Genomic DNA, 11,860 nt, shown 5'->3' with positions numbered 1-11,860 from the left:
ACAATATTACCTGCCCAGAACAAACACATGAAAATACAAGTTCGTAACACCCCCTTCCATAAGAATTAAACAACCTCCTATTGTTTAATTTCCAAACTAAGAGACAGGGCATCAGCGATAACATTTTCCGTCCCTTTCTTATGTTTGATTTGCAGATTAAAATCTTGCAAAAGAAGGGACCAACGCATAAGTCTCTGATTTGAGTTTTGCATCTGGGAGAGAAACACCAATGGGTTGTGGTCAGTGATACTTGAACAGGTATAGAGTGGATCCAATATACACTCGAAATGCTGCAGGGCTAACAACAAAGCAAGGGCTTCCTTTTCAATAGTGACCGAATGCTTATGAGGATCGATTTGCTCTGAGGGTGTGTGACAGGCTGCGTTATGTGTTTTAGGATAAACGATAATGAGGGAGTGGCAGAGATGTTAATTGACTCCCTGGGTGCAAATATTGTGAATGCAACGGACTCCAAGGGCAGGTAAGAGATGCAGACAGACTTAACATCTTGTGTGGAAGGGGTTTTTTTTTTGTATTTGTTCTTAGTGAGCAGGAACGTATTACAATAACTGTGTTGATGTTGATGCAGGACTCCTCTTCATGCTGCAGCTTTTTCTGACCATGTGGAGTGCGTTTCCCTTCTTCTGAGCCATGGAGCTCAGGCAATGTTGTTGACACCCACATGCACAGAACACCACTGATGATGGTAGCTCTAAATGGACAGACCAATGCTGTGGGTCAGTACACTAACTGATCCTGGGATAAACTTGTGGAAATAATGGTCCTGATTTCTTACCTTTCACTTGTATTTATCTCCACTGTTGTGTTGTGTTACAGAGGTGATGGTGAGCGGTGCTAAGGCAGACTTGGCACTGCAAGATGCAGACAGGAACACAGCATTGCATTTGGCTTGCAGCAAGGTAAGGGCTATTCAGAGACAGGAAATGTTCTTTAGTCATTCAGTATTAAAAATTTAAAGTTGAAAGTAGTTACAATTCAGATTTTATATTTTTGCAATGTGTGGGACGTGTATGTTTTGGCCCTGGCCCTTGGAACATTTATGTATCACTTTGGACACATCTGGCAGACACATTTAACCACATCATCACATGTTTCACTTGCATCACTAAAGGCACAATTTGGAGAATGTCATATTATTGTGAACAATAATATTTGCCACACACACACGCACTGGTCCGTAACTGTCACACAAAGAGCTTTTAAAGCTTTGCGCGAGATTAACGTTTATGTGAAGCTCAGAACGTCATCTCTTTAACATACTGACAAAGGCAGGATTGTTGCACATCTCATGTGGTCACTGCAGATGACTTTGGTACTCTCTGTTCTTCTCAGGGTCACGAGACAAGTGCCTTGTTGATTCTGGAGAAAATCAGCGACAGGAATCTCATTAACTGCACCAACGCTGCTCTGCAGACGTATGTAGAACCTGAAGGTGCACCTACTGTAAACAGTAGGATAACCTGCAAAACCCACTGTGAACTTACTGTAACACTCTTCTACCTGCAGGCCCTTGCATGTAGCAGCCAGGAAGGGATTGACAGTGGTGGTCCAGGAGCTGCTGGTGAAAGGAGCCAGTGTGTTAGCTGTGGATGAGAATGGTCAGCTTTCATCTCACTGTACTCACACATACTCTTCAGGTGTAATTCTAATGTGTACTATGAACCCTTTTCCTCCTTTTATTCCCAGGTTACACTCCAGCTTTGGCTTGTGCTCCAATCGGGATGTAGCTGACTGCTTGGCCCTCATCCTCAACTCAATGATGCCCACCTCACCCATGGTCACCATAGCAGCTTTGCCCACTCTCTCGCTTACTCAAACAGTCATCAACCACCACCCTATCTCAAACCACATTTCCAAAGGTGTGGCCTTTGATACTCCAGCCCCACTGAGACCTGACCACGCCTCCTACTGCAGGCCAGAACGCCTGCTGTCCTCTGTCTCCGGAGATGATGAAATGAATGACTCAGATTCAGAAACGTACTGAGGACTAGTGGAACCTCAATACTGGCAGGTTAGCCAGCCACTCAGGAGCCTTAATAGATCACTGACAAAGCTTGACAGGGCAGTAAATACAAGCAGAGTATTCTTAGGTAAGTCTCTTCAAATCTAAAAATAATCCTCGTCTGAACCACATGCTTGCTTCCTTCAGGTGCATACACAGTGGAAAAGATGCACTAATGTAATAATTTGGTAAAATAAAGAATAATTTGCCACTTTTTTTTTCCACGGCATCACTGTACGATCAGTAACATGGTCAGCGTCCTTTTCAATGTAAAGCAGTGGTTTTATTTTTACGTTGAACTCTTTCTGTTTGAGGATACAGTTTTAAATCTTTTCAAAGATTTTTCATTCACATTTACTAATGGAGCATCTGGTGAAGAAAAGCTCAGAGGACTGCTTTTTTTTTTCTTTGTTAAGATACAGAAACTGAGGGACAATCTTATGGGACCAGCTGAAGAAGCGTTTTCCCTACTGTACTTGAGATTTTATTCAGAGTTCTTTGAGCTTTCACAGCAGCCACTGACTGTCACTCTGGGACACTTATAATGCTGCATTCATGATTAGGATCGACTTCTTGATTCCTAGGAGAGAAAGTCAATATTGAAACCTACGTATTTATTCCAGGTGGAGATTGAATCGTTGAGAGCAGATTGTGACAGCAGGTGGATGTAAGACCAATGTACTGTACAACTGATGAACTGAATGAGCAGCCCAAGGAATGGATAACTTGCAATGCTGTAACTTCTTAATGTTTGTGTTGTGTACAGGAGACAAGAGAAGGTGGCTGTCACTGTGTGGATTTGTTTGTGTGTGTGTGTGTGTGTGTGTGTGTGTGTGTGTGTGAGAGAGAGAGAGAAACTATTAAATATTGCCTTTTGAGGAATATGCAACATTCAAACAGAGGATAAATGCTACTTGGTGGAATGTTTGTACTGTAAAGATTAAGTAACAGATGAATAAAGACATTTGTTTTGGTTTATTTTATAAGAGATAAAAGAAATGTGTAACAGCTGAAGGTTGGAGCAGCTCTTAACCATAACACTGAACTTTATTTTCCTGATCCCTCTAAAGTTTATTCATTGTCCAGGTGGTACATTCGTCCATACAGGCAGGCAGTGACCAGGCCACCCTTCGTGTTTGAATGTTTCATGGTCAGTCTCCCGTCTGCAGCTTTCTCCAGACTCTCTGGCTGCTCCAGGAACATTCGGCTTGTCAGAATAGATGGGTACACGTATTTGGTGTCAAAGTTCCCCTCCAACAGGAAGTCCATTTTAGACTCTGCTTCTTCCGCTTCCTGTCCACAAGAGCTCTGATCCAACCCTGCACAACAGACTACTGCACAAACCTGTAGATATTTAACATGTGGCAAATAAAAGTAGTGAGTTGTCAGTTTTAACCTTTTTAGAAATATTCAAATTCATGTGATTCTTGCCTGCAGTGCGTAACGTCCGTTGACGGTGTGTGTTCCTGCAAGTGCGCCGAAAGCATAGAGCTCTTTATGGTCTTGCAGTAACCACCTGTACTGCAGGCGGCAGCAGAAAGTGCCGTTGCACACTTTAATGTCGCCTTGTGTCTCATTTAAGAGGACAAATGTAAATGTGTCATACATCATAGAGGAGATGAAGGTGGGGTAGGAGGGAGGAGGAGGGTCATCACAGCTATCTTGGTAGCAGTATCCAGAGTCTGTAGCCGCTGATATTGTTGACTCCCCACCACCAGCCTCCACCTCTTTGGCTGCACTTTGTTTTACCTCAAGTGGCTCCAAAACTGGCACTCTGGCCACCAGCAGCCTGCCCTCCTCTGGGTCCCCTTTCCTGGCGTGGTGGTAGGTGGCAGAAAAAGGGGTGTAGATGCCACTTCCTGTCATGATGAGCCTGTCATTACGAATGTTGACAGCTAGTAGGGTGACGTTGGCAGCCAGACTGAATGCCTGCTGAAACTGGATTGAATCCAGCAGGGGGAGCTGGTTCATCCAGGCCAGGGGTCGGCAACCCGCGGCTCCGGAGCCGCATGCGGCTCTTTAGTCCTTATAGTGCGGCTCCGCGTGGTTTGGGAAAATAAATTAGAAGTATTTCGCTGAAGTGTATTTTATTTATGTTAGTTCTTTTAAACTTGTAGTTCTAAATTGGAAGATTATTGTGATATTGAAATATAAATATAAAATTATATTCTATTATTTTTTCCTCGCTCAATATAAGCGTCACACTCGCGGAAGCCGGTATTCCCACCGAAACACCGTGCATTTATCGAGACTTTCAACCCCGGGTAGGCCAATTATGGATCTTCGGATCCACATTATGTCAGCAGCTGCACCGTGAACTATGTTAAAGACAAACACTGCTCACGCCTCACAGACGACAGATGACAGCTTACAGTCCTGCGTAAACTGACTTCGCACAGCACCGATTAGCAGACGCTGTGCGCAGAGGTTCAGGAGCAGAAGTCCCATTGTAAACATACCACGGCAGACCCGACGATGTTTGCATGAACGCGCTTTTCACACGCGGTTGCTGTACGCATACAGCCGGCTGTAGCTTCGCAGCTCACAGCCCGACACACACCACCAACACAACAGCACAGATAGCGCAGACTTTAAGGCGGCGAGGCGTGATTGCGGGTGCCGCTCAGGTGCGTCCGCCTTCCCTGCAGCGGCGCTGCAGACCACGCCCCCGCCGCACGAATTAACCAGGTAAAATACATATTTAGGCAGAATTTTGCAAATATCTATTTTCAATTTTTCAGCAGCATAGAGCTTTTTTTTTTTACCAATTATTTTTTAAAAGTCAGGTCAAGGCTCCAAAAGCCCAAAGGAGATATAAGGGAGGCGGCTCACAACAGTTTTTGTTTGCTACATGGATCATTTTAGTTCAGCTGGGTGTCTTTGCTTTTGTTATATTTCTTTAAGAGTTCAAAATGTGTTGATTACATAAATAAAATGTAATTTTCTCTGTAGCACTTCATGGATTTCATAAGCAGCACACCTTAGTTGTTCACACAAAGGTACAAAAAACAATATATATACAGTGTTATCTTCATTTTAGATGTCAAAAAGTATTTGCGGCTCCCAGTGTTTTCTTTTGCGTGGAAACCGGGTCCAAGTGGCTCTTTGGGTGTAAAAGGTTGCAGACCCCTGGCGTAGGGTTTCAGAGAGTTTTGTGGCTATAACGTAGCTACAGCGTAGATTACCCGTATAAATCCTCAGGTACATGGAACGTTCTCTGCTCAGTGGTGTTGGATCCTGATCACCCCATGTTTGTGTTTCAGTGGGTGATGGGAGTCAAAGAGGAGATATTGGTCTGTGTGTCTCCACAGTTGTTCTCAAACTAAAGAAGGCGCTTGGACAGGAGACGAAACCTGATGGCCTCCTTCACTTTCATCAACATTTCTTTCAACTTTATATTAAGTTTGTCAGTGAAAAGCTATGAAATGGAAATTCAGCCCTCGGAATCAATCCCAGATTGTTTATCTGCTTTTATTGTGATAATGAGGGAACAGGCCTCACATGGCCATGAAAGTGCATATGGTACTTTTGAGTCCCCCCCCCCCCCACACACACACACAAATACCTTTGTCTTTAGAGCTAATAATTAATAAACAATGGTGTGCCACCACCATTATACATTTTTTACCTTTTTTTACCTGAAACAGGTGATCAGTCTGTCGATACAGAGACACAGGCAACCATTCATTCAGCTAATTTAGCGTCACCAGTTAACCTAACGTGCATATGGGGTACTCATGTGCGTACACATGGGAGAGGCCCAGCTCACTGATTCAAATCCAGGACCCTCTTACTGTGAGGCGACCATCACTACTTATTAATCTGCAAAAAGTTTCACTGTATTTATGAGTCGAGACATGAAAAATGTCCTCTAAGTTTCAGATTACAGGTGTTTGATAGCTGGATGACTCGATGAATCACTGACTTTGATTGTTATATTGTTCAGTTATAAAATAATGACTCAGACACGTTGAACCTTGAAAATAAATAAACTATATTTAAATAAGGTCAACTTCACTTGATTAAAGACCTTCGTTTTCTTTCAGGAACACGTTACACCTCATGCCATGATTCAAAACCGAGTTTTTTCTAAGATTTTTTTTTCTTGCATTTCATAAAGAAAACCTTAAATATCATCTTCAGTTAATTTATTACAGTATCGAATAAATGTATATGTCTATCACATGACATTGTAGTAATTTCAGTCAATATTTCCCTACAAAGATTCAGGCAGAGAGAAATTTTCATCATCACAGGAAACGACTTCACAAAGAGACACACTGAAGAGAGCAAGACCTGGGAGGGGAGGAGAGGAGGCTGAACACAAACACAGACACTGAAATATCATACACCAAAAAACAAAAAGATGACCTGGGATGTAGCCTGGACCCAGCACAGCAGGATCTCTTTTCACAGCTTCTACAGAAACAGGTGAGGAGGAGACTGACTCCAGGAATGGCGCTTGTTTGTGTTTCTGCTCAGTCTGTCTGAACCGAGCTGTGGTTGTGCGTGTCACACTTGCTCACTTTATTTCACAAGAAGACTCAGATGTTTTGAAATCCTACTGTGGGGAATCGATCCGACAGAATAACCTACAGGCATCCATCACAGTAGACCATGCTGCTATAACGTACGTACACCGGGCTTCATCATGCATGTGCAGGGGAACACAGGAGGGGAAGCAAACATGGATGCACACTGGGAAGGATCAGGTAAGGAGGGGAGGCTGAAAAGAGCTGGGGGGTGGGGGCATTACATCTAGCTACAGAACAGCGAAGGCCAAAGGCCGACAGTTAGTACAGAAGTTTGTGGAAACATGGAACATTGTCCGGACATTGTAGACAGTTCTGTTTTTGGCTCCTGGGCCACACCGAGGTCACAAATGCACACATTGTGGAGGTGATTCGCTCTGTTCCTGCTGGTGCTGGTCATTACACAAGAGTTCAGCAGACCTCTGCATGTGTGTGTGTGTCATATCTATTGTTGGTCCCACCTGGTGGTTTGAGTGAGTAAACTACTGTTCAGGGGATTGTTTGAACCTCACACACAACAAACCTGCCTCACAGCCACGGCTAATATCTACAAAACTTCAGCTCACAACAGCCTGAGACTGACAATTATACTGGCAATGTTCCACACTGTTTCTTTATGTAAACATGCTACTTACACTCAAAGTTCCTCCGTCACAAGGACGACATGAAGAAGTGTACACTGGCGGAGGGTTATGACAAACACTGTGGCAGAAAAAAAGACACGGACTGAGCTCGAACAATGTAAGCTGCAGCGGAACCTTTTCTCGTATTGCACATTGAAACCTAATTGCTCAAATAAACTCCAAACTGTTCTCCTCAAGGACCTGCAGCACATCTTATGCTTAGAGAAATAATCTTCTATAAATAAATAAATATATAAATTATCTACTATACATGAAAAACAAAGACACAAATGAGTTAGCGGACCATCTATTTCAGTAAATTAGATGCTTTAAAGTTTGGTTATGATGCACTACTACACCGTTAAAGGGGAGATTTCTCACTGTGGAAAATATATCAAAGTCTAACCCACTAAATTCAGACACCATGTAGTCTACATACCAGCTTTATACACTGAAACTATCCTAAATGTTGTTTAGAAATACAAAATAATCTACCTTGGCTACATCTGCAAGGAAAAAGATACAAAACTGGATTTTAGAAAGTTTACAAAGTTAGTCAGGGTTAACCAATCAAATCCTTTTCAAATTATCATGTTTAACAACAATAATAAAGAGTTCCACTTGTATAGCACTTATCATCTGTGGGTGAGAGGTTTATAATGCAATGTCCTCAAAGAAATATATTTAATGGGACTGAAATTAGGCAGTTATAATAATAATAATAATAATGATAATAATTAAAGCTTCTAGTCATTATTATTATTATAAGACAATCTTACTGCTGTTTGTTGTGACATTTTTCACACGCTGGCTTTCCTGCTTCATGCATCTCAGTGCTGAACATAGTAGCCCTGAAGTGCCAGCGTGGAAATGTCGAAACGAATTAGAGCGTGTTCGCACACCATCCAGTGTTTTATGGTGTATTTAGCAGCCGGTTTCTTCAGTAGCTTGTGAACATTTGTTCCAAGTCTGCCATGCAATACTGAGCAACACATGCATGCCTTGCAGAGCCATGTTTCCTGCTGTGGCACTATGATGACTGTGCTGCTCCCGTGTAGACATCCTCGTTTCAGGTAGACCCTCTGGTCTTTAATCAGAACCTTCTTTTTTTGTTATTACAAACGATGCGCTGGCTTTCCATAAAGAAGGAAAGTAAATTTTTAACATGTTTGGTACATGTGCTCTAAGCAGACATGAATAGACAACATGATGGGTCCACCTGGATCTGGTGTTATCCGAACCAGTGGAAACACGAGACAGTTCTCCCTTCGTATATTGCACAGTAACCACTTATAGAATGATGGAGGAAAAGATAAGCACAACACAGTGTTTTAGTTACGTTAAATAAAGTGCAGCCTGGGCAGTTTGTACAGCAGAAATCTTGAATACTAGATTTTTTTACTTGAGCTTCCCTTAAGGCATTCTTTGTTTGCTATCTTAAAGCATTAGTGTGCTGTAGACTACAGTCCTGCAGCCTAATTAATGTGTAGATTATTAGCTTTTTCCTAACAAACGCTGCAGACCGGATGCTGATGATGGCAATCAGCAACTTTAGAGACTTTATTTTTGAGAGTAAACTAACACTGTTGAGTCTTGTTAACCACCCGTACATGTTTGTCTGCCCATGCTGCTGTCACTTAAGATAAAGGAATGGACGAGTCTGCCACTAACAGTAACACAGCGATGGCTGACTGCAGCTCATCAGCCCATCTGACTGCCTCAGACAAAGTTTTTAAATGACACTGCACACATCAGGAGTGTGTGAGCGCATATTTGGTCCTTCAGGAGAGGAAAATGTCCTTTTTGTTCCTCCCGGACCAAACGGCTTCTTCTGTTTTATACAGGAAGATTTAACATCAAGGACTAGCTGACAGTTTCTGTTCACCGAGTCGACACAAAAACACAGGGATGTAATTTACAGGTGGATAATTAGGCTGGTTATTCCCTTTTTCATAGCATGTACATGACATATAATGTGAAGATGCTCTGTACATGGCTATACATGCAAAAACTAATCCTTCAGCTTTATATGCAAGCCCCTGTCAGAGGCTGTGGTCCGGTAAAGAGATTAGTACAAAGATGTTCTTTTAGTCAGTGTTACACTTATGCAGCTTCTTATTTACTTGTTTTGGTTGCTAAAACTTTTATTTTCCACTTAGCATGTCGCTAAAACTAAAGCCGCTGACATTTGTAATATTTGCAACTACCAGTGTTCCAGCCTGTGCAATGAAAATCATCGAAGCTTTGCTGACAGCGACAGTAGAAACCTGGCATTTCTGTCTCTGCATCCTTTTGTGTGGCAGCCTGCCCTGTGAAATTACTACACTCTATATGTACAACGGTTTGTACTATTTACAGCGCGTGTGGAGAGCCACCTTCAGCTATACTGCGTATTAGACAAGCATCACCACTATACAAGAACCTCTAGTAGTAAACAAATGTAATGTTGTTGTAAACATTCGACTCCTTATTTGATGCAGTGCTCCTCCACTTCCTCAGTGAAGAAACATGAAGCTGCAGAGTTGATGGTTTGAATGAGAGACTAAAGGAAAACAAAGGTATTTTTCCTTCAATGCTCACAGGTTTGTGATCCGTCTCAGTGGTCTGATCCTGGAAGTGAGCTCCTCAACCCAAAATAAACACACCTGGCTTTAAAGTGAATAAAGCAGCACTCCTCTGACTGACCTGACCTTCTTTTCACCTCTGAATCTCCCGTCACAGTCATTCTCTGTCACTCTCCGTCTGCTCCCCGTTAACTATCCGCAGTAACCTTTCGTTTTCACGCTCTCACCCTCCAAAAATACTTCCTCTTAACCCTCATCTTCCAAGTAACAATGAATGTGTTTAAAATGCGCTGTTTACACATGCTTAAATGTAGTGTTTGTGAACATGTATCTGAAGCCCTATTAACCAGATGAATCTTACACTTGTTTTGTGTTAAACCGTGGACTAAATGGACTGAGAGTCAACGATTTTGTGTGTGCTGCTGTGCAAAATTCTTCTGGAACATTCTTCATCTCCTCTTTAAAAGCCGTTGATGTGACAGTAGGCCTCTAGGCTGGAGAAGAGGATGTAGAGGAACCACAGACCCAGGAACAGGAGGGTGGTCAGGAGGCGGGACACTTTCGGGCCGCCAAGCTCTCCGCCGATGGAGGGCCGGCGTCTGAACAATAGCACGGACATGCAGATGAACGTGAAGATGGTGAAGAGCGTGACGGAGAACGCCAGTGATCCAGGATCCACCCGGAACTCCTTTCCTTTAATTCTCCAGTACACGGCGGCCACTGACCATGCCACTCCGATCCCCAGGAACACGTTGACTGCGTTGCTGCCAGTGACATTTCCAACCGATGCGTCGGCATGCTGGTCTTGTATGGCAGCCACTTTGCTAGCAAAGGTGTCTGGAGAAGGAAAAGGTGGAAAATGTGAGTCACACACCTTCACACCCCAGAAATTTTTTAAATAGAAAGCAATTAGATGATTCCAAAGAGACAAACAATGACCAAAAAGATACAAAAAACAACTGCAAAGGTACAAAATGATTGACAGAAAGTCAAAGCAACTACAGAGAGATCCAAAATTACTTTAAAGAGGCGCAAAGCTTGTGTCCAGTAAGATGACTGAAAATGATTGAAATGATTCAGAGACACAAAAATGACAAAAAAGTGACTAAAAACAATTAAAAAGATGCAAAATGACAAAGAGACATAAAATGGCCAGAAAGAGCAACAAAACACCTACAAAATCACACAAAAGATACAAATAGATGATTATAAACAGATGCAAAATGATGCAAAATGACTGAAGGACACAAAACAACTACAAAGTTACAAAGTGACACTACATGCACTCATAAATCTGGGTATTCTCCCATAATCCATCCAATACTCAAAACAATCAAATCATCCACGCTCCTTTCTGCCTTTTCTTGCTCTCACACAGTGAAACGGGACATTTACTCACCTGGAATGGAAGTTCCCAGCGCCACAAACACCACGGCGGTCACAGTGTCCCGCAGCCCCACGGTGCAGCCGAAATGCGATGCCAAATCCCCGATGATGGCGGTGAGGAGCCCGATGGCGCTGATGGACACGAAGAAGCAGGCCCAGCCGTTCCAGTACTCTGTTGGCGGGACGCAGGCAAACAGAACCTTCCAGAAGACGGTGAGGAAATGCATGACGTAGTCGTAACAAGATGGAAGGCGCTCCTCACGACCTTCCTCCTCGTCATCATCGCCATCACCTGGAGGAGCCAAACACACAGTGATATTTTTTACAAGTTACAAACAGCACGGAGGTCATACTACTCAGAGTACTCAGGGGTTTGGACACAGTAGTGACCTGGGTTTGAACCGTCACGAGGAAGGACTTTTTGATTCTGTAGGTGATGTGTGGGATTTATGTCCTGCCAGTTTCATGGCGTGGCAGGATATTAATCCCATAAATGTTCTGTTGTAGTCGTAGCTCTCTAACCCTGAAGTGACCAAACTATTATAGCACCTTAAAGGACAGAGCGGTCTTTGACTTTTGCACAGGAATACTTTTAAAAATCTTTATCATACTTTTACTGGGTCCTTTACCTATTACATATTTCTAAATCATCTCTTACTTCATACAAACCCGATTGTCCTTGTTTTGTGGGGAAAAAAATCTTTTATTTAACATAACAAAACACAATGAAAT

The 11,860-nt window shown here is 42.8% G+C and overlaps 3 protein-coding genes across 3 annotated transcripts; 1 reads left to right on the top strand and 2 right to left on the bottom strand.

Annotated features, from left to right (window-relative positions):
• Nucleotides 1-339: 339 nt before the first annotated feature.
• Nucleotides 340-1,748, top strand: LOC109198267 (serine/threonine-protein phosphatase 6 regulatory ankyrin repeat subunit A-like). The gene is made up of 6 exons (XM_019353814.2): nt 340-481; nt 590-737; nt 838-920; nt 1,354-1,436; nt 1,528-1,619; nt 1,708-1,748. Exons 2-6 carry the CDS (start codon nt 683-685, stop codon nt 1,746-1,748), a joined length of 354 nt encoding a protein of 117 aa, XP_019209359.1. The 5' UTR covers nt 340-481; nt 590-682.
• A 1,231-nt stretch (nt 1,749-2,979) lies between these two features.
• Nucleotides 2,980-5,230, bottom strand: LOC109194532 (biotinidase-like). Its single transcript, XM_019353813.2, has 3 exons — nt 5,209-5,230; nt 3,455-4,020; nt 2,980-3,367 (listed from the first exon to the last, which is right to left on the bottom strand). Exons 1-3 carry the CDS (start codon nt 5,228-5,230, stop codon nt 3,095-3,097), a joined length of 861 nt encoding a protein of 286 aa, XP_019209358.1. The 3' UTR covers nt 2,980-3,094.
• A 3,754-nt stretch (nt 5,231-8,984) lies between these two features.
• On the bottom strand, nt 8,985-11,454 carry LOC109198266 (sodium/calcium exchanger 2-like; the record flags this gene model as incomplete). The annotated part of the gene is made up of 2 exons (XM_025904204.1): nt 8,985-10,579; nt 11,142-11,454. Coding segments are annotated over 2 exons (690 nt in total), but the record flags the coding sequence as incomplete, so codon positions are not given.
• Between the last annotated feature and the right edge of the window lie 406 nt (nt 11,455-11,860).

This window comes from Oreochromis niloticus, unplaced genomic scaffold (assembly GCF_001858045.2).
Source record: "Oreochromis niloticus isolate F11D_XX unplaced genomic scaffold, O_niloticus_UMD_NMBU tig00000317_pilon, whole genome shotgun sequence".
In the NCBI taxonomy this organism is placed as follows: domain Eukaryota; kingdom Metazoa; phylum Chordata; class Actinopteri; order Cichliformes; family Cichlidae; genus Oreochromis; species Oreochromis niloticus.
This window is presented reverse-complemented; position numbering and strand designations above follow the sequence as displayed.